Source organism: Orbicella faveolata, unplaced genomic scaffold (assembly GCF_042242905.1).
Source record: "Orbicella faveolata isolate gen_17 unplaced genomic scaffold, um_ofav_v1 contig_13, whole genome shotgun sequence".
NCBI lineage: Eukaryota > Metazoa > Cnidaria > Anthozoa > Scleractinia > Merulinidae > Orbicella > Orbicella faveolata.
In genome coordinates, this window is record NW_028301540.1 from 11,804,860 (window position 1) to 11,827,500 (window position 22,641).

At 40.3% G+C, this 22,641-nt stretch overlaps 1 protein-coding gene, 1 long non-coding RNA gene and 1 pseudogene across 5 annotated transcripts; 2 read left to right on the forward strand and 1 right to left on the reverse strand.

Moving 5' to 3' along the window:
- The first annotated feature begins 1,058 nt into the window (after positions 1–1,058).
- Positions 1,059–4,063, forward strand: LOC149115019 (uncharacterized). Of its 2 annotated transcripts, none has more exons than XR_016206233.1 (2): positions 1,059–1,256; positions 3,192–4,063. It is a non-coding gene; the product is annotated as an uncharacterized LOC149115019 (long non-coding RNA). The 2 variants fall into 2 exon arrangements; XR_016206234.1 differs by having other exon boundaries at positions 1,085–1,261.
- A 1,269-nt stretch (positions 4,064–5,332) lies between these two features.
- Positions 5,333–17,929, reverse strand: LOC110062676 (uncharacterized). Of its 3 annotated transcripts, none has more exons than XM_020769620.2 (3): positions 17,831–17,929; positions 9,624–9,871; positions 5,333–7,267 (listed from the first exon to the last, which is right to left on the reverse strand). In XM_020769620.2, exons 2-3 carry the CDS (start codon positions 9,861–9,863, stop codon positions 6,212–6,214), a joined length of 1,296 nt encoding a protein of 431 aa, XP_020625279.1. In that variant the 5' UTR covers positions 9,864–9,871; positions 17,831–17,929; the 3' UTR covers positions 5,333–6,211. The 3 variants fall into 3 exon arrangements, with proteins under 3 accessions (XP_020625279.1, XP_020625278.1, XP_089141923.1); XM_020769619.2 differs by lacking the exon at positions 17,831–17,929 and adding an exon at positions 16,557–17,781; XM_089285797.1 differs by lacking the exon at positions 17,831–17,929 and having other exon boundaries at positions 9,624–9,878.
- Positions 17,930–18,292: 363 nt separating this feature from the next.
- On the forward strand, positions 18,293–20,349 carry LOC149115020 (uncharacterized; annotated as a pseudogene).
- Positions 20,350–22,641: the final 2,292 nt, after the last annotated feature.

Sequence of the window (22,641 nt, forward strand, 5' to 3'; positions counted from 1 at the left end):
CTCCAAGACTGCCAAGCATATACCACATTTTTGAAAAGCCACGGAAAGAAGAGGACTTGGTTTCTGATGTCAAGAAGAGTAAAGGTTGTCAATGAGCATGATTTTGAAGAGTGAATAGGGTAGGGTACCTCACGCTTAACAACAAATCGTGCACACTGTCTGGACTGGCTATACTACCTTATACCTACACCAACCAAATCCGGAATTCTGGCAAATGCAAAATATTTTGAACAATGAACGTTTTGATGATGATTAACTAAAAAAATGCTCTTACTTTTATGATTTGCTTAGGATTAAGATGATTAATTAGATAAAATGCAAGATTACCTGTTTCACCTCTAATCTGGCGGGTGTGTACAGCGTCTGATAAATAAAGCAATCGACGGCAAGTTTCAAGACCCAATTATAAGAAGCTCCCGATATTGCAATTGACAGGTTCAATTGGTCTTCTTTACTTGAATCGAATCGAACTACGATCAATCAATCTTCTTTTCGCCTACAATGTAAGCTCAATGGATATAAAACTACAATAGTTACTTAAAATAAAAAGCAAGTCCTTTTTATAGGAGCTAATCCTATTTTTAGTATTTTCACAAGGCAAGTGTGATGATCAACGACATTTTACGCAGCAGAAACCAAAAATGAAACTAAATCATCGTGGCAGTCTTACTTGAACTCTGATGATAAAATACTCAGTACAATTCGTAAGAAAGATCGCAAAGGTTTTACAGTTAAATACTAAGTTTAATTACTTTATACTTGTCAAAATTCAAAAGGCACATTTAATGAAGATAAATCGGTCTGACTAATACAAAATCCAGTTTTAATTGATGATTTCATTAGAAATTCTGGGTCAGCATCTAACTTATCACAGCCCGTCAATATCACCAAGAAAGCACTCGATTACAAAATTCAAGTTCTTGGCAATTCTGTTGCGGAAAAGTTATTCGAAGCTAAATATTCCCACGGAAGCCATTTCGAGCGACGAATGTCATTGTGTCGATGCCCTTTGGGCATATGTTGGAAGCCACAAAAGCGCAGCCAGGTATAAATCACGCAAAATAAAACTAGCGGAACCCTGACTCCTTCAGACAGCAAGGTTATTGCTTCAAATTAATATCGATATCAAGAGAGATACCATCTACCATGCATGGCAAACGCATCAAAAACAGTGTTCAGTGGCTCATAATAGAAAGCCGTCGGGTTGCTGCCTTGAAGGCGAAAGTGTAACAGCGGTGTATCGGGATGAAGCGAGGGTAAGGTGAGGGCGTACTGAAGGAATACAACAGGCATGGCAGGGGTGTAGTGAGGGTGTGTTCATGGCCACGCAATGAAAACAATGTAAATTTTTTCGTTGATTATATGGATTTTAAAGCACGTTTGTTAATTTAGAAAAGCTAAGGACAGCTTTTTTTGTTTTTCGTTGGCATCAGGGGGTTCAAGTATCTTTACCGAACAGTCTTCATCTAGTAATGTTAGAGAATAAATCTCTCTTGTTACTCGTTGCATACGTTACGTAACTTTTAATCGACTCCGGTTAAGCATTCAGCCAAACCAAATTTCGATGACGCATATGGCTTATAGAGATTTGTTGAGTCATTAGCGTTTGGAAAGCGCCTTCAAGTGCGTAATGACCTAAGGTAGCTAGGACTTGCGTAATTCCAAACCTCCTTCGTCTGAGACTGATCATACTATTCAATGAGACTCCTAAGCTAAAAGAAGTTGATTTCCTGAAGGTAATATCCTTATCGATTCTCCGGCTTCTTTTGTGAAAAACCGGAACAAATAACTCAACTCTTCAAGGTACTTGTGCCCCGAGGCATGACTCTGGCCGAGGAGACCCTTTGGTTTGTGACTATGCAGTACTTATTTTAGCACAACGATAAAATACGTACCTTCTTTACACTCGCGAACACAACCAAGTTAACAACTGAACAAAGCTTTCAGTCGTTGGCGCCCTCGTTGGCCAAAGGGGTTTTCTTTGATGACTAAACTGTACTAAACCTTTATCGGTAATTGCTGTGGGCCGACAGTTTCTGAGCCTAAAGTTGCGAGATTGTGGTCGAGTTACGTGGTTAGAATTTAATTACAACGTCATTGTTTTTAATAATTCACGTGATGTTCTTAATCCAGTGGAATGAAAACAACGTTTTTCCAATGATGCTCTCCTCGGGAAGATTTCCATACATTTGTAAAGGAGAGTATATCACTTCATTTCTGGGTGAACAGTTAACGCTCAAAAGGTCAACTAGCTTTATCGATATCTATAGTATTATTTTAATAATACTGTCGGTAAAGATAAAACATTCAAGGTAACTTAAGAACGTTCGCGCCCATTCACGGTTTCTGCGCATCCTTACTGCGCACATAATTCATGTCCCAACGTCACACACGTCGTACATCATGCGCGTGCGCTAAGCAACAACGGAATATAAGCAAGCGTAGGGCTTGGTACCGGTTGTGTTTAATTCACCTGCAGTTTACTCTCTTAAATGGTTGGTGAGCCCCTCTTTTCTTTTCATAAATCACTTCCTTCACTGATTTTCTCTATTATAACAAGAAGTTCCGAATATTTTGCTTTTTCTTCTCTTGTGTGACCGAAGTTTTCTTTGAATGTGGACCGGCAAGACTAAAGTATTCTTTGTCAAGGCCTATTCCACCTGAAAGAACGACATCAGCTGCAGACGTTTACTTAATAAACTTAGTTTAGTTGAGTACATTTACATCAGTGATGTAAATGTGACTAAAGCAGCTCCCTCTATTGCAGATAGTTGTAAGCTAAGATCGTTTTAAGACGGAAAAAGCTTCTTAAAACCAATGGTCTTCAGTGCGCCTTCTCTCTAAAACGAGTACGGTATTTTGGCCGCGAACGTCCTTAAGTACACACCGTGATTTGATTCAGTTTTGTTACACAACAACACACCAATTATATTTGTTGCCAGTCACATAAGGCGCACACTACTATGGGACAAATTACGGCGATCAGCCAACCATGTAGGCCACTAAGCGAAGCTACATCTTGAAATAACTTTACGGGCTCTAAAACGAATACGCTGTAACGCTTTAACATCAACTGAATGTGACTTTTTTTGTTGTTGTTTTGTCTTTTTGTATCAGTACTGATAGGTTAGGGCTAACAGCAACACCTCTATCACAAGGTTTTAAGAGTTGCTGCGTATCCCTTTCAACAGGTCAGGTGTTCAGGAGTGTGGCAAGGTAATAATCCTGGCGTCAAGCATGTGAATATTTCTGTCCAAGGATATTGAACTAAGGCAGGGTTCGCCTTTACGACCTTCACTCAGAAAACGTTCGTCTGCTAACTGACGAACGGCTGTGGCGGAAAATGGATCACTGCCCACGGTAAACTTGCCTGTGAACGCTGACGTATTTATGGCTGTCAAGCGGCACCATCTTAGAGCAAGTCAGATCGTTTAAGTTTCTCGGCGTTTATATAAGTGACGCTCTGACGTGGGCGGTGCACTGCGACGGCCAACCGACGTCTCCGCGCTCTTACGTCACTAAAGCGTAGCGGTGCTCCTTCTTCTGACATAGTCACAGTATACTGCTCACTTTTGAGGCCAATTCTAGAATATGCCGGTGCAGTCTTCGCAAACTAGCGACAGTACCTTTCTGCCACCATCGAAAGGGTCCAAAGGCGTGCCCTTTGTATTACATTCCCAGGCTTACATTATAGTGAGGCGCTTCGCATGGCTAACATACAATCGCTGCAGGAAAGAAGAGTTTCCGCGTGTCGCAAGTTTAATTGTACCTTGACTTCAGTGAATCCTGTCTATAAACTCCTTAAATGTCTCACGCCTGATGTGCAGACCAATCACCCATTGAGACCTAGGAATTTAACTGTCCGCGCCAGAGCCACCAATAGGTTCGGTGACTTCATCACAAACAAGTATACGACGGTTGTGACACTATAGCTTGATATCCGTGACTTTCGCATTTTCATATTTGCATGGAAGTATAGTTATTAGTATTATTTACTGCTGACCAAACCTGTAATCCCGTACCTATGTACTGCAAGAGGTTTGAATAAACATATTATTATGTCGTTTGTCTGCGCTGAAAATAAGGCCGGAAATACTCTGTGTTCGCAGGCTATCGGTAACCTTCCTAGTCATATAGCATCTGAAGAGCCAGTGATTCAGTAAGAGAGGTTGCTAAGCGACATAACGCATTTTTCTGGCCACGTGCTGATGACAAGCAAGAGCTTTTTTCTTTGGACAACAGAACTCGTAAACTACTCGCATGTCTCCAGGATTATGTGTCAGGAACAGGAACTCTCTTTTTCTATGATTAGCTCCATTTTCACATGTGTTAAAACCGCACCCTACACAATATCCATGCTATCAAAAATATATTCAGTTTTATATTTCACAGAACTTACTAAACATTAGCGTCTACTATTCTGTCTCCATATGTGACAGCACAGAGTCTACTTGGGTTTCGTAAGTCGAAAATAGAGCGAATCCCAACTGGCGACCTTTGGAAGGCTAACCGGGTGGCTTTTTATAAAGCTTTAAAGGTTTGATCCGAGAGTCGAAACACAAATTCATCTTGTCCTTTGCAGATTCAGCACCATAACTATGAGGCCACGCAGCCTCAACGTTTATGCAAGAAAACTGACCATAAGCCCCAAAAACGTTCCTATCAATAAAATGAAGGATAAATTTCTCGTTATAAGAGGCTAAGCATTGTGCTTAATAAAGCCCTTCCAATTTGCTACGCTTCAGTGCAGTCGAACCTGTATATAAGTAACACCCTTAGGTTACGTAAAGTCTGCATACGAGCCAAGCCGGAACTTATTCCGGTTTCAGTAGCATGAAGCGACTAGGACTATTTCTGCTCCCCCGTGGATGAGATGCTAGTCCATCGCAAGGTTACCCCCCAGCATTAAATTCGCCAGTACCCATTTATACACCTGGGTGGAGAGAGGCACCGTTAGAGTAAAGCGTCTTGCCCAAGAACAAAGCACAATGGCTCGATCGAACCCGGACCGCACGCTCCGGAGTCGAGCGCACTGATCATGAGGCCACCCCTCCTCCTTTATGCAAGAAAACTGACCATAAGCCCCCAAAAAAGTTCGAACCAGTCAAATGAAGGAAAAATTCTCTTTACACGAGGTTTAGCATTGTGCTTCATAAAGCCCTTCCAATTTGCTGCGCTTCAGTGCAGTCGAACCTTTGGTTAAGTTCCACCCTCAGTTTCACCAAAAACACTACCTGGCGTGGTCGAATGTCATTTTCGTCAACGTGTATTATTACAGCATACACGAGCGACCCACCCAAGTCAACAGTAACACAATCAAGGGACCTCTACCTTTAACAAACGAAGCTTTTACTTTTGTAACTGTATGTGGATGTAAGAACACTCGAACTCGTAAATGGGAGATCTCAATATCGTGCGTGGTTCAGTGAATTCTTGCACGGCAATAACTTTATAGCTTGCACAATCAACGTGCGTATTTAGAAAACAAACGTTCGTGTAGCAATTCTCAATGAAATAATGGGTAAAAACACACAGACCTTCTACACTGATCCGTGATTTTGAACGCCAAATATTAAAGATAGCGTTCATGGCCATTCGACCTCGTGGCGCCTAAACGTTTTGCTTGAAGAATAAGGTAATTAAATGACAAAAGAACTTTTCAAGCCGATAAAATCGTAAAATGATATGTGGTGTTAGGTTTTCGTTCAAGTGTGATCGCTGATTTCAGGTAAAGGTAACAAAGCTGTGCAAGCGGGACTGCTAATGGGTGGCCGCCAATGCCTAAAAGAGGTGACAGCTTTTATACAAGTGGCAAATACAGCGTAAGGGCGGAAATTCGGAAATATGCAAACTGGACACTTGATAGGAGGTGCAGGTCTCTTAATATATGGTCGTTATATAAAGTTTTAACTGTTTAACTGAGTTGGGGAAACTAAGGCATTAAAATAATGTCCTTCACAAAGTCCTATTGTGAATTGAAATGTTATCCTTTGACGAGGACCTAAAATAAACTAAATAAATGGAAATTGTGTCTACTCATAAAGCCGTGCACTCTGCACGAGATTCAACCGAAAAGTTTTAAATTCTTTGTCTCTACTATGTATCATTACAACATTAAAAAACTGTTGACTTAAGACACAGTGCTTCTAATCGATCAGTTATCACCTTGCCTATGTGAAAAATAGTTTCTTGTCAACGCTTCTCGTGCTATTCAGTCGTTTTCCACCTCAGCCTCTTGCTGTTCCTCTGCAGAGCCACTTTCATTTACGCAAATATTCCGAAGCCATTTTTTAATAAAACGGATCACCCAGTTAACTAGAATTGAAGCTATTTGACCAGTTCCAGGGAAAGAACGCTCGACGATCATTCTAACAGCTGCTGGACATACCTCATTTAGAATCATTATTAAAAGCTCATTAGCAGATGGCTCGTCCAGGTCAAGAGTAGGGGCAACTTGCCTATTCCCCGGCGTATTTGGTTCTGGCTCTCTGTTTGGAGGTGCACTCGTCTCTGCCATGGAAATGCTTCTAGTAACTGGTCGGCGGTCACCTTCACTCTCGATATTATCATCGGCATTGCCACGATCACGATGGTAGAGTTCGAATCCCTGGAAACTTCTTCGTTGTTCTTGCCTTTGAAGTTGATTTCTTCCCCGTTGCTCACCTGATGGCAGGCTTCTTCTTGACAAAAGATTTCTGGATACTTCTTGATCTGACGATGAAATGCAGTTAAAGCGAGTAATGTTTGCAATAAGAAACGCGGGTCTCGCTCTGCTGTTTAAACGTTTGAACGTTGTAATCCAAAAAGCATACAACCAGTTGTGGATACCTGCTAGTCTTGGCTCACTCAAGTCTCCAGTAGCTACAAATGGCACAAAAGAGAGCACTTCGTCCGGTACCCCGACTTCCTTAACGACGTTTTGAATCTTCTTCTTGAACATTCGATAGCGTTTGTCAAAGAAATCTTGTTCATTCATGTCTTTTTTGCTGAATGGGGGATGAACTCTGTTGGCAAACGTCAGAGCGACAACGGCGTGCTCCCAGAGGCGCGAACCGAAAGCTTCTGTCAGTTTCTGGATCGTGTTGATGTCGTCGTTGCGAAAACGTTCAGTGTCCATTTCGGTGCAGAAAATAAACACATCAAAGGCAGTAACTTTCTCCTTGATTTCTTGCAGATGCGCTTCGTCTTTGCGTGGTCCTTCTGCCAAACCTGGAGTATCGAACACCGTAATGTCCACGTTGTTAATTGTAAAGTCGTAAGATGTCACCTTTGAAAAGAAATTATTTTCTTTATATTTCTAAGATTTTCTTTTGTTTTATAAATATTAGGTTAGTTACATTTTATCGCAGGTCCACACCAGCCCTAAGGTTGTCATATTCAGACCAGCCTTATCAAAAAGTATATGTATGTATATATGTTTGTGCGGCCTGTCTATTAAGGGGGGAGGGGTAGCCATTAACTGAGAATAGTCACCCCTAGTGAAATCGTCATGTGATTACGCTTCCTTACGTCTCCACTATTATATATTGCAATGGTCCCATAAGAGCCCTCGTTCCAGGAAGCACTTCTTCCTCCTTGTTCAGTTAGACGTCTCAAAGTCGAAGATAGTTTAGTAACGGCAGGAGAGGGTGGAGGGTAACAGAGTTTATCCCACATATAGAGCTCAAGTTATTTTTAGACTGCAGTTTTTATGGCCAGTAGTCCTCACAACCGTGCGAGTCTCCTCTAATTATTAACAAAGAAAGTAATTTCTCAGTAGTAAGCGAAGAGCTTGGCCTGGCCTTGTCATTCCACTGAAATAGAACCTGCACTGAGATTTTTGTCAAACTTTGCCTATTGATTGTTTATATTATACAAGAACTTAAGAGGCTGTCTCTGTAAGAACCGACCACTGATTTTACTTCGAAAATTCGATTTTTCTCATAAGCTGGAATTTCAAAGCCCTTACCTAGTCAATCACTAAAATGAGTTTTATTTCATTAAAAATTCCAATTGAAGTTTTCTAGGATTGATTGAAGTTCGGTCCGGTCGACACAAGTTTCATGCCCGCCGAAACTGGAAAAATAGCACATATTGCCGGCGCTCTAAAAAAAATAATATTCGCTCAAAAGTCCCAATTCTTTTTTTCAACTATAGATATATCATAGCAGTTTGTTTAGCCATGTTGCAATTATAATTCAATGTTGTTCCTTCAACGGTTAAAAGAAGATTTTCTACCCCGACCGTTAAATCGAGTTTTGAACCAAACGCAAAAATAGCTCTACTTTGAAGGCACGTTTTAAAAATGTGGCACCTGTTTGAAACTGCTGAACTACATGAATAGAAAGTATAAATGTCCCTTAATTTAAAACAATAATAAAATTTGTCTGCCCACTAGGTTTTCAAAACTAACGACCGCTTAAAGTTCAGGAAATGTTGAAAATATTCCAGTGAGTAACTAACTGACACTCGCCTTCGTAAAGTGCTCCGATAAATTCCCGTAAATCTCTTACCTGGCTTCAAGATTAAAGTTTTGGTCCTTTGTAACGATCCTTGAAACCTAGGTAGCATTAAAACTGCCAGCTTGTCCTTCCAACTGTAGGTCTACATATAAAGTAGATTTATACGTTCCTCATCTGTGTCGAGCGTGACCGTCACATACTTCGACGTTCTTTGTATTACTGACCATTGTTTTCCTCGAAGCCGGTTTAATCATGTAGACTCCTCTTGAAAGGTTTGTAGAGGCACTCTTTTGGACAACTCTCGGCACACATACATGTATGAACAGTAAACGGTGATTCGGGAAGCCAAGGAAGGATTGATAAATGGTCATAAATGCCACGGCCATTTTGTGTTTACAACAAGTGATTTAGTTCCCAATCTTCCCGTGAGTATAACGGGAAGATTGCTATGATATATCTATAGTTGAAAAAAAGAATTGGGACTTTTGAGCGAATATTATTTTTTTTTAGAGCGCCGGCAATATGTGCTATTTTTCCAGTTTCGGCGGGCATGAAACTTGTGCCGAGCGGACCGAACTTCAATCAATCCTAGAAAACTTCAATTGGAATTTTTAATGAAATAAAACTCATTTTAGTGATTGACTAGGTAAGGGCTTTGAAATTCCAGCTTATGAGAAAAATCGAATTTTCGAAGTAAAATCAGTGGTCGGTTCTTACAGAGACAGCCTCTTAAATTTTGAAATAAAAATGAGGGGTCCCCGTGTTTCTTTAGGAACAACAGCACCTTGTTTATACCCAATAACCCCTTACAATAGCTCCACGATTATAGTCACCATTACTTGCAAAATTCACGTTTGCGACGATTGTTTCTTGTTCTACACTGAGAATCGGTCCATATTTATTTTACATAGAGAAATTTATTACACAATTCAAAACAACTGGAAAAAAACTATAGGTCACCGTACTCGTTTTGGAGAAGATGATGATTTACCATTATGACGAGGTCCAGCCGTAAAGAGAAAGCCGCCATTTATATAGTCTACTAATCACGCGTGAAATTATGCGCAGTGAGGATGCGCAATGCGACACTGGGGAATGACCTTAAATGAGAAAACGAGCCGTGTCTTTCATGCAACTCAGACTCCAATCACTGATACGATCTGTGACATGATATGAACTTACCTCAACAGTTTCTGGGTCGAGGGTTTCACCTTCCTTAGCAAGAACTCTGCCAATGAGTGCGTTTGTCAAATGTGATTTTCCAACACCAGTTTTTCCGCACAAAAGGATGGTCATGTGTTTTCCTCCAGACGAGATATATTCTCGCAGTTCATACTCGAGATTAGGAAGGCCTTTTATCAGCCACATGGCCTGGCTTTCTAGTGTATCAAGGTTTACATCAAGGGTCCCGCCTTCTGCCATCGCAAGACCTTTCATTGTGAGAAAAAAAACGACAACGTCCCGTTTTCAGAATGCTACATGTATTCTTCCTAAGAAAACGTTTTTTATTGAGTCTGCTTTGCGGCTGAACAAAACTGGCAAATCGCAACCGATGCCAGCGTTTACCTTTAATTAATCTTCGAGCGTACTGCATGGGGGAAAGGGATGAATGCTCCGTGAAGCGGAAACTTTCAGTAGTTGTTTATAGATCCCTCCCAAAGATTTTGACGTGTCAACTGTCTGTAGACGTCAATTTACATTGTCATAGCAACTGCATTTTGGCATGCAAGTCAAGCCATGTTTCGTCTAGGCTGCGAGCAGTCTCTCTTTCGCTCGAAAATCCGTGGGGGAAGGACGCAAAACAAGTGAACGTGCAAGCGTGACGGCGAGCATGACATTCGAGCGGCGAGCGACGAAGCCGCAAACCACAAGTAGCGCAAGAGACTGCTCGCAGTCTGTACTCGTCTTATTCCACAGAACTCTTCGTTTTTTTACCGTTTTTTTGGGAACGTTGCAGGATTGTTACCTTTTTACATTCTATTATCATCCTGGGTAAAGTTTCCATTAATTTTCCGACTTCCTGAGAAAATAGACCTAAAGAGGACCCTCATTGTAATGTAATTCCGTCAGCGCAAGTCACTTCCAGTATATTTACTAAAAACTGTCTGTCAATGAACCATTACACTACGGCTTGAAAACGGTAAGATCTCTTTCATTTCTACTATGCGTAATCTTGGAAATAAGAAATATAGGTTTGGGAGGGGGGGAGTTTATCAGAAAAACAATCAGGTTTTACAATCCAATTAAGAGAGCTGAGTTCCTTTTTAAATGTAGAAAAATGCCTTGCAGCAACCCATAACAGGTAAACCAAATTGCAACTAGTTTGTTTTGGGACACCAATATGACTGCCGTGACATCATCGTATGTCAAATGGAGACTTCTGGGTTCAGTCTGATGTACCTCATGCGTGAAGCAATTAATGAAATTTTAATCCTGGTAGGATTAATCCCAGGATTAATCAAATCTGTAGGCTCGATTTCCAGCCGTTTTGTGAGCCCGCGTTCCTTTCCCCACACCACGGCTGGATCACTGGTCTACCCATTGTATTTTTGGACCAATCACAGCCAAGCCTGCTCGCATCGAGCAGGCTTCCCTGTGATTGGTCAATTCTGTCACTCGCAGTGCTAATGAGTTTCTTCTGCATAAAGTGTGTTTTAGAGCGCTTTCTCATCGACAAATTTAGGGAAACACAGCAGGATGCCATTTTGAATTTGTTAAAAGGAAAAGACGTTTTAGCTTCACAGCTAACGGCCGCAGGAAAATCTGTAATTTTTCAGTTCTTCCTGATCATCGTCGATGTTGCGTAGATGAATCCGATTTACTAGTTGTGCTTTGACTACCTCTCTGCTCAACTCGCTTAAGGAGGATCGAGTCAGGTTCCTTCCTTCAATAGGTGTACAAGCAGCTTTTATCGGGGACGAGCAAAATGACGAAAGCGTTATACGAAAAAAGATGTAAAAAAGGAGTTGAGGGCGGCTTATTTCATGTCGTGCTAGGGATCTCGGAGTCATTTATGGATGTAACCGATGGCGATCCATCTTTACGAGTGCAACTTATAGGAAAAAGCTTCGGCTGAGTTCCATTAATGAAGCCCATTGTATCCGACACTGGTAAGAATTAGAACGATTTTTATGAAATATTTTTCGTAGTTGACTCCAAAGTAATCTTAAGAAAACACTGGATACATGAGATGTCGGTTTTATCAAGGCAAGTTCTGACCGCCCGCCACAATGTTTCACACTGACTTACATAAAAATTGTGTAACACCTTCTGCTGGTTGAAAATAAAGGCTCATTGATTCTAATGTTTGTATTGTCTTTTGATATTGCAGAGATATATAACTGACAAATGCACGTGAGAAATATACAATTCAGTTTTGGGCCTTAATTTCTTTAACAATACAATCAAAGTTATCTCATACTATTATGGTATTATGCAGTATCTCAACTTAGTTCAACACGGTTTATAAGTTGTGACAATTCTTTTTTTTCTTGTGATCAGTCAGTCCTTTCAGCATTCTTTATAGCTTTATGTAATTTCTGTTAAATACAGATATCAAACCATTACAATGCCCTTCAAAAAATTTACAGCTGATTGAGTTTGTACAGGGGCTTTTCAGCCAAAAAAGAGAGCAAGCATTCCACAAATAGTGTTCAAGAAGAAGTGAAATATGTTCTCTTGTTAAAGGCGTCCCCTTTTATTTGTTGAGTTCACCACAACGGCAACTAAGAAAACCAAAGAAAAAATTATTTAAGCCTTGGAGATGGAAGGTGTTTGTCATTCTTTATCAGATTCCCAATCAAAAGAACATTGTATATTCTGCTCAAGCTGTCAGTGGTGATGCAAACCTCAGTCACGTTTGCCCTTTTGCCTAACTCTGATTATACATTTAGTATTTACTGTCAGATAAAACAAGTTGTCTTGAATGATGTAGGGAGATCCAAAGAGTATATATTGGAGAAAGTGAAGAATGATCATCGCAGTAAATTTTCCAATTTAAGCAATTGGAAAGAAGAAGCCTGAAAAAATCAGGGCTTCAAGGGGATTCGAACCCGTGGCCTCCGCGATACCGGTGCGATGCTCTACCAACTGAGCTATGAAGCCACACATTGGGAGCAAGGTCAATTGATTGAGTTCATATCTTCCCGTGAGGAGTGAAATGATGTGAAGTATATATGACATAATTTATATTTGAACTGCGGTTGTAGATGAAAGTGAAGAATGATCATCGCAGTAAATTTTCCTATTTAAGCAATTGGAAAGAAGAAGCCTGAAAAAATCATTTCACTCCTCATGGGAAGATATGAATTCAATCAATTGACCTCGCTCCCAATGTGTGGCTTCATAGCTCAGTTGGTAGAGCATCGCACCGGTATCGCGGAGGTCACGGGTTCGAATCCCCTTGAAGCCCTGATTTTTTCAGGCTTCTTCTTTCCAACTGCTTAAATTGGAAAATTAACTGCGATGATCATTCTTCACTTTCATCTACAACCGCAGTTCAAATATGAATTATTTTATATATACTTCACATCAGTATATATTGGAGTTGCATCATTCAAGCCGGAATTGATAAACTAAATCAAGAGAACATTCTTAGTGAAAATCAGAACTGATAGCAACATAAGAACTTTAATAGCAACAATCGCATATGAAATGGGAGTTTACAATCAAGGGGTTAAGGGCCCATTAACCGATTTATGCACGCGCTCGCGCGCGTTGCTAAGGAGGTGAAATTTCACTTCCGGTTACTTACGTCAGCCCGAGCGCAGAAAATAAAAGTAATTCAATAACTTCCAAATTTGCTCACATTTTAGATGTTTTTCTCTGTGTTTCACAAAATGCAAAGTAAAAAAAGTACAAGCAAAGACAAAATAAGAGAAAGAGAGAAAAATAAGAGCAATAGAAAGAGAAAAACTAACTCCGTTTGGCTTTGTTTGATCTTACCGAAGTGTGCTGGTAGTGTAAATTGCGCACGCGCTGATAGGGTAACTTCCAATATATATCGAGCGCACTTCCGGTTTCTTTAACTGCTAAAGGAAGCGCGGTTTTTCCTTAAATCCAGCCTTTTTGGACGGATTTCGATTGAAGCCAACGTTGGAAACATAGCTATGCATTCCGTTTTCAAAATCATGCTTTTTTCAGAAAATTACGAACTTTTTAATATTTTGAAATTCTCTCAAAATCTGACCTTTTAAAAATGAAACAAAATCTATGCATAGCGTAATGAGGATTTAAATTAAAATATTAAATCAATGAAAAAAATTCCGATAAAGTAATTTGCCTGGGAGCCTTCGCGTTTTTTGCAGTATTAGTCACATGATCATGGGCGTGGACTGATGACGTCATCACTAGTAATGCTGATCATGGAAAAGTTCAAACACATGAAAAACAACTCTGAAGTAACTAAAAATGACGAGATTATTTGAGAATAAATTTTCCCTAGCAACGGCTCGAAAAGATCGGTTAATGGGCCCTTAAAGTCATCATCCATCATGGAACTTCAAGAAATATTGAAGCATATCGCCAAAAGAATGGCAGGGGAAGAAGAAACACACCTGACCTGAATTAACTGTAGTAATACTCTATTCCAATTTCATGTTGAAGTATTGTTGTGACAATTCGGGATGTGCACACAACAATATGCCATAGGGAGGGTTTACTTTCGCATTTTGAGGTAGATTTAAGGGATTTGGAAAAACCTTGCAAGCCTCATTAATTTTGTAATGTAAGTGCAAATGTGATACATGTTCTCTTGTCTATTTTCCTTTGATCAAGTCTTCATCTGTCCTACAAAGAGGCGGGATTACTTGTAATCGACAAATCTGAAACCTCTGTAAGTTTGATTCATTATTATCCAGTGAACCATCTCCCCTTGTGAGCACGCCCAAAACAACAGACAAATAAGCTTTTCATGCATGTATTGCCGCTTCACTGTGCGTGTTTATAGTTTTCGCTGAAACAGTTGGCATTATTTACGGATGCGGACCACTGAGGAAACGCGTGTGCCTCAATATTCAATTTTGCCAGAAAAAAGGTTATTTGGGGGCGATTTTTACTTGTAAATAAACTTGATTTTGAATGTTGATTATTTGTAACAGCAATTTTCGATAATTTCAAAAAAGTAGGGTTAGAACTAAACCATGCATAAGCTAGCTAGGATACGAGTTTTATTCCTTGTGTTTACCCAAACATGACACGCAATTTTGTTCGATTTGTTGCCGAATCACTAAAATCAACAACAACAAACTTTATTCGCTCTTGTACTTACAATTTTTTATAAGTAAATCGGGACAGGAACTGGCAGCCCTATACTCTGGTATCTTTTTTGCTACGAAGAAAGACTTCATACCTCAACTTTACACACAGGAGCTTCTTTGCTTTGAAAATTCTGCAGAACTAGCGACATTCAGTCATGCTACTGAGAGTCGAGTAGAGGAACCAGCATGGTATATCGGAAAGGGAAAGTTCTAGTTAACTACAGAGGCAGGCTGAAGAAGCAACATTGGCTTAGTTCCTGGTTTCAATGGATAGTTCTCTCGCATTGCGCCATTCGGGCTCAGGATCGACAACTAAGTCAAATATTTGTTTACTCAGTGGTTTGATGGTAATTTGCATAAAAAGCGGTTGTGACGAACAAGCGCTACGGACCAGTGCTCCAGCCGGGATAAACAACCGCACTCTCAAAACGGCTGGAAATCGAGCCTAGGTAATCTGGTTTTATCCCTAAAGTAGCGTCAGTTCGGTTGTAAGCTACGCTTGAACTGACCCAGATGGAAAGAAAAGCCAGGCACCTGTCTTTCAGTAGAACATGTTAGAAGCATACGAATCCTGAACCGTATATCGATCGATGTCAGACGCAGCGTCACTCGACAGCGACTAAAGCGGTTTACATCAGTAGATTTGAGTTGTAGCGTTACACGAGCCAACTGCGAGCCCAAGCCTACCTCGAGTCACGAGTCAACCTCAAACCAATCAAGAGTCAAGCCATTTTTTTTTTATTTCTTTTTTTATTTTGTCCCCCCAAAAATATAGATTGTAGGAAATAAAATATATGAATATGGATTGTCTTAGCGGTTGACTGACAGGGTATTTTATTAAAAGGCTCACCTCGATCGCAGCACGAAATATCGACAAGAGGTAACCCTCTCGCACAGGCTGGCACGAATGTTATCGTTCAACTTTTCTCTTAGTCAGTAGATAGTCAAGGAAATTCATGTCACTTACTATTTGGATAAGAGAGCACGAATACACACGATCCCAGGGTCCTCTATTTGCAATTTGGCGACGCGATCGAGATGAGCCTGTTGTTAAAATTGTTGTTAACTGCTAAGACAATCTATATTCACATATTTTATTTCCTACACTCTATATTTTTTTCGGGACAGAATAAAAAATTAAAAAAACTGGCTTGATTCGTAGTTGACTCAAGCTTGACTCGTGACTCGAGGTTGACTTGGGCTCGCGGTTGGCTCGTGTAACGCAACAACTCATCAGTAGGATTAAATCAAATTAAAGATACAAGTTACATGCATTCACAGTAGCACAGGGGTGATTTTTTTTCACAACATTTGATAAAGGCATTCAACAAAGAGACAACATAACTATTCGTACGAGAGCGACTTATGATTCCCCTCTCTTTTGTCAATATGCAAAAAGATTACATGGTTTTGTTGTTATGAAAGCAGATAACTACTTGCAATCTGCCAAAGAAACATGAAAACGTAATAGTCAGATACCACACAAATATGTTTTAAGTTCTCGTTCCTTGCAAGAATTATCGGAGACTGGAGTTACCTCCTAACAGAGATAGCTACCATATGCAGTACGTCGCCAATTGCGTTTAAAGACAATCGTCATAAATTATTTAATTACATGTACAAAGTTTTTATTCGGAGTTTATCTGGTTTAACAGCTGGTTTGATCGGATTCAGTAAGGTTTCAAGTTTAAATTGCCGGAATATAGACCATTAAACCTACTTTTTATGACGCTATTTCAGGAAATTACAGGCTGCATTGTCATTAGGGCTTGCAGTCTTTGTTTAGACATTAAACTGTACTAAAGAACATAGCATTATCTCTCGTAACTATGACAAAACGTTCATCATTAAGTCTTACCTTAGGTCCCGAGCAACTTATTGGGTCTACACCACAGGAATCGACCTACCTTCTGCCTTCAAAAAGCGCTTTATTACGGGAAATGTTCCCGGAAAATGAAATTGGGAAAAGTCCCTTTGGGGGCGTTGTATTTTTCTAGCTGTCACTGTCAAAAAATTGATTCAAGACCCATTGTTTTGGTGTTTTTTTTTTTCTTTTTTCTTTTGTTATGTTTTGTTTTGTTTTGTTTTGTTTTGTTTTGTTTTGTTTTTTTTCACAGTTAGATTTCGCGGTCGCAGATAAATGCATTTAATGTCTCGAATGAGTCTATAAAAATCGCAAAGTGGTTCCACCGCGAGCCTACAAAATCTGATTCCATGGTAAAAGCGCATTTTGCGTCAGGTAAACAATTCATGTTTTTTTAGTACCGACCTCCAGTGTACATCAGTTCCTCGACGTAGGGGGTTTCGAGCTAATTTACATGTAAATACAAAAAACCTGCAATTTATCAGTGCCTAACAATAGCATCATTTTATAGAAAAAATGCCTGTTAATAAGCCATGCAGCCTGTCAAACTACGTATTTATGATCGAATTTGTCCGTTACTCAAGTTTACGCACGTAATTGTCTTCTGCTGTTTGCTTCCCGTACAACCACAGTGGTCGAAGCTAGCCCTCCCTCTTTTAATAGCTTCAATGCTGCAGTACAATCAAACTACTTTTTATGAAGATCTTTTAAGCTCCGAACAAAGGGCAATTTGCGCAGATAAAAACACGAACGTGTAAAGGCCTATCCAAACGGTAAATGTTTGGCGACCAAACATCATCAAACATTGCTTGGTGAACAAACATGCTGATGTTGAGGTGAGTGACCAAACGGTTAAAACATGTTTGATCAAACACAGATCAAACTATGGATATATATAAGCCGCTGAGCAAGCGTGGGACGCATGCGTACGCCAAACATGTTTGATACGCCTGTCCAAACGAACAAACCATCGCCCATCAAACACGAGAACAAACGAAATGTGTTTGATCGAATGTTTGATGGCCTTCAAAATTTTTCAAACACGACCAAACACGATCAAACACGATCAAACAGCACCAAACAAGGTGGCCAAACGGTAAAATGTTTGGTCACCAAACAATGTTTGATGGTGTTTGGTCGCCAAACATTTTCCGTTTGGACAGGCCTTAGGAAAAATTTTGATTTTGCGCACGCTGTTTCTCGCCATGTATCAACGCAAGTTTAGATTAAAGTATTAAAACAATGTATAGAAATTTAGTCAAGCTCACCTTAATTGAAATTTGCTCTTTTGCGTAGCTTGTCAACCTCTAACGATGTTTTTAGTCTCAAGCAGTAAATTGTTTAAATAGCTGTGGTAACAATTATTAGAAACCAAGAGAATATCACGTAATTTATTCAAGGTCGTAAAGTTTATTTGAACCCGAACAAAGAACTCATCATAGCGAAAAGGAAATCAGAAATAATTGTCACTGTGAGGTCGTATTCTTTAAGTTCACAGTAAAAGAAAGTGCTTTTCTTTTCAGTAGATTCGTAGCCTCATTCTAACCACGACACCAGTTAGTACAAATAAATTTTATTTGCCACCAAATAAAAGCGTTTGTGGCTTCTGCTCACGTTCCTGGCGTTACTTTAAACATATTAAGGGCCGATTATTTAAACGAAGTCTAAGTTAGCCATTGTTTAGGGCTGAGCTGTGGTTTAGACGTCGTCTCGATAAACAACGGCTAAACGATCTTTTTAAAAATTCATTATTGAAATGCAACTGGCCCGTGTTTTCTCGAGTCAATAGGGAGCTTAAGCAGCGACGATGATGACGCCGAGGACGGCGCTTAGTAAAAAATTAATTTATATTTTACCAGCGAAATTCGCGATTGTCTAGATCTGTTTGGTGCGCCAATGGCTGTAAAAACGTACTCAAGCTAAATATGCAATGACATCGTTCAATTCCAAATGGAAATACGAAAAATTAGCCGTCGTGGTCCACGTTCAGTAGACGACGCGGAATTTGGTCATTTCACGTTGTTATTTTGCAGAGGACGGCAAAGAAATGTACAAAGATTTATAACGTACGTGCACAGCTATTGTTTTGCTCATTCAACCTTTTGTTTGGTGACGTTCTCGTTGCCGTCGTCGTCGTGGTTTGCTTAAGCCCCCTAATGGCTAAACCATGTCGTACGAGGAAATGCATTGCCCGCGGAGTTATTTCGTATGCAAATTTCCAGATAGTGGTTATGGCTCTTAAACACGACCTCTAAAACAAGCCCCTCAACAAATTTCAGCGAACAAGAAAAACTTTTATCGGCCGAATTGGGTAGAGACTTTCCAGAAGTGGAAAGCAAAGACTACGACAGTAAAACCGCGTCGGCAAAAAAGGCAAAGGCATGTAAGGACATTTTAACTAAATTTAACTCCCAAAATCCTAACGGTATCAAACGTGATCTCAGTCAGCTTCAAGGATGCTGGAGGCGGCTGAAACTCCAATCGAAAGAGCAGCATGACTTACATCGTCGTGAAGCAAGAAAAACTGGTGGAGGAAAAGCTCCTGCCTCCCCAAGTGAAGTAAGCAAATTAGTAGCGGACGTAATCCCAGCCTCAGTTAATCCCCTAGAGCAGGAATGTGATGATGATGCAGGAGAAGAACTAGTTGATTTAAGGCGGGACAAAGACGAGAGGGAAGTTGTTAAATGCGAATTGGAGCCAAACCTTGAAGCTAGCGGAAAAAGTCACGAAACAGGAGGATAGTCAGAAGTACAGTAATTTTCAATCGCTGCTAGAAATTGTTTTTTAGAATCGCCAATAACCCTCTGGAAAGTTCCTGTCGCATAGAATCTTAGAGCAATTAGCACTTGCTGCATTGGTGTAAGCGACAGACCTCTCCTTGTTTGATGTTGAAGATCTTTATCCAAAAGTTTTACGAGGTCACTGACGTGACCTGACGATTCCTTTCTAAGGCGAAAACGCAATCGGAAGTCTCCTTGGTTCGTATTCCTCGAATGGGTTAAATCTCTCACTAGGCTGCGAAATTATTCAAACATGTATATTACGTCGATTGGCGTAGTTTCTTAGCTGTCTGTAGCGCAGAGGTCCCTCCATTTTAAAATGGCTGACCATGAAGATATCGTTAAATAGCGTTTAAACCTACCTTTGATCAGGTCTAACTTACTTTTGTTCCTTAGTCGGTGTTTAGACACTGTCTAAACACTGTTATGGAAAAACAAAGTTTAAATAATCGGAACTCATGGTTTAAACATGGCTTAGACGATGACTTTCATAAACGTTGTCTAAACTTCGTTTAAATAATCGGCCCATAGTGTTAATCTTCAACCAAGAGTTTAAGATAATGAGGAAAGGCTGGGAGTACTGAAGGGTCGAACTAAATGGGGACGGGGTCACAAAGTACAAACTTGATTGAGCAATAGTCACAAGACCATCACAAGACAATCTTTTGACTTCGATAACAATAGCGAATTCATTGGTAATAGTCACGAGTTTCACTGGAAAATAACTTAGCCTCGCTTTCAGCGATCGGTATAAGACGTGGCATGTGTCTCGATTTCGTCCTCTTTGTCTCCAGACCTGGTTCTATTCTCCGTTATTCAGTTGAGTACATCATCAGACATAAAGGAAATGTATATCGCCCAAAGATTCATGAGAACATTGCAACATATATCGTATATGCTGGTATAAAATGAGAACTTATTTTGTTTACAAATTTGCATTATTAGTACATGCTTTAATTGCACCGTAATCTAGAAAAAATAACAATAAACAACCAATACAGAACGTTTCTTTGCTTTTGTTTTGACATTAGATTTAGTTTTCCCATATGGAACAACCAGAAAGTTACAGCGGATTGCCGTCACTGTTGTATAAATACGCTTTCTTTTACCATTCTTTTAACCCCAACAGTATGTTCGGGATTTCGCCATAAGGTGTATTTTTTGTTTGTTTTCGAAAGCTGGCAAATTCAAAATTTGCAACTAAAACTACGAAAAGGAAACGTGTAAATACTCTCATTCTTCGCAAAGAAACTACCTAAAAGACTGATATTTTACAGAGCTTACTAACAACAAGGACGAGGATGACGAATATTTATCAAGCGAATTTTATTATCCTGAAGATCTGGAAACGTCTGATGTAGACAGGCGTCAGCGAAAGTCAGGAGGCCATAGACCGATTTTTATATGAACAAACGGAAAAGTGCAAACACAAATAAGAAGACGGCTACCGATATGAACACTCTTCTCCGCTAACGACGTGAAAGCTAACGGTATGGCAAATGAAAGAATTGAAAGCCTACCTGCTTTGGAGTTTGACCACCTTTTGTCCAAATTTTTTCTGAACCCACGCAGGAAAAATGGAGTTCGAGAAGAGTACGAGCTAGCAACAATTTCCAGTTTCCAGTGCACTATAAAGCGAAACTTAAGGACGTTGGCGCCCAAAATGTTCCCACATACAGATTTTTTTTTACACTTGCCACGCAGAAAGGTAAAAAAAAGGGGGGGTCACCGATTTCGTTTTGCAGAAGACATGCCTGGAAGAACACCCTAAATCTAAAAAAATCGGGCTTTGTTAGCGAATAAGGCCACAGTGTTTGTAAGCCCAATAATATTGCAATTAGATCATTGTAGTGAAATGTTCTCTGCCAAATATTGTTTAAGTGGGCCTTTTAAGTAAATCTAGTCAACTGGTGAGGTTCATTAAAGAACAAAGTCCGCATTTAGCGACCATACTTTCACGTGCCTGGCAGCCGCAAGATGGCAGGCCTAGGATTCGATGTCCCGTGGACAGAAATCTTGAATTTTTTTTAACTTCCCACATTGATTTTTTGCTCATTTTTGGACAATGTGGAGATAATTGTAAATAAAATCTGTTTCTGGACAGAAAAGTAGGGGTCACCGAACGTCCAAGATCGTTAAATCCAGGCAAAGCAGTAGCAATGGCCATCTGCCCTATCATTGTTCATTTTATTACTTAGCGCACGCGCTCATGCATGACGTGGCGTGTGAATTTGCGTGCGCAGTAAGGATGCGCAGAAACAATGAGCGCGAACCGATCGCAACATGTCAACGTAACATATCGCAACATTGTTGGGCGCAACATGTTGCGTGCGTCTGGCCACCGTGTTGCGATATGTTGCGACATGATGTTGGGTGTTGTTGGCTCAAACTGTCAAGCCCCGGTTAAACGATTTCAACATTTCAAGGCAACATATCGCAACATTGTTGGCCCAACATGTTGCGCGCGTTTGGCCACCCTGTTGCGACGTGTTGCGACATGTTGGGTGTTGTTGGCTCAAATTTGAAAATGGTCAAATCTTTCATGCGACATTTGTGGATGTTGCATGATGTTGTACTCGTTTGGCCGGGTTCGTGCAACAATGTTGCGCCCGAGTATGCGCACTAGTTCGATTTTCAATACTCAACATGTCGCAATACGTCGCAACAGGGTGGCCAAACGCACGCAACATGTTGCGCCCAACAATGTTTCGATATGTTGTGCTGAAATGTTGCGATCGTTTGGTCGGAGCTTGCAAATGTTGGGCCAACAATGTTGGGATATGTTGTGTTTATATGTCGCAATCGTTTGGCCTGGGCTTCAAATTTGAGCCAACAACACCCAACATGTCGCAACACATCGCAACACGGTGGCCAAACGCACGCAACATGTTGCGCCCAACAATATTGCGATATGTTGCGTTGACATGTTGCGATCGTTTGGCCGGGGCTTAACTCAGAAAGAATGTCCATTCAACATACTCAAGGACAATGATTTTGAAAACTCGAGAAACGTACTAGCTGCGAAGCGTAAGTCTCTGGTTCACGAGCACGGCAAACGAACTGAACAAACCGCAAGCCGATAAGACGACTGACGAAAACGAAGAAGATGCTCTTTTTGAAGCGGGAGAATTCGGCGTGTTTGCACTTTTCTGTTTCTTTATAAAATCGTTTTGAAGTCTTGTTTATGTTCAACATGATTTACATTCAATAAATTTGTTTTCAAACTCGTGGTAGCTTGTTCTTTCTGAGTTCTCGCGTCATCAAAAATACGTTACGGCGGAAGCCCTTTGAGTTGATGT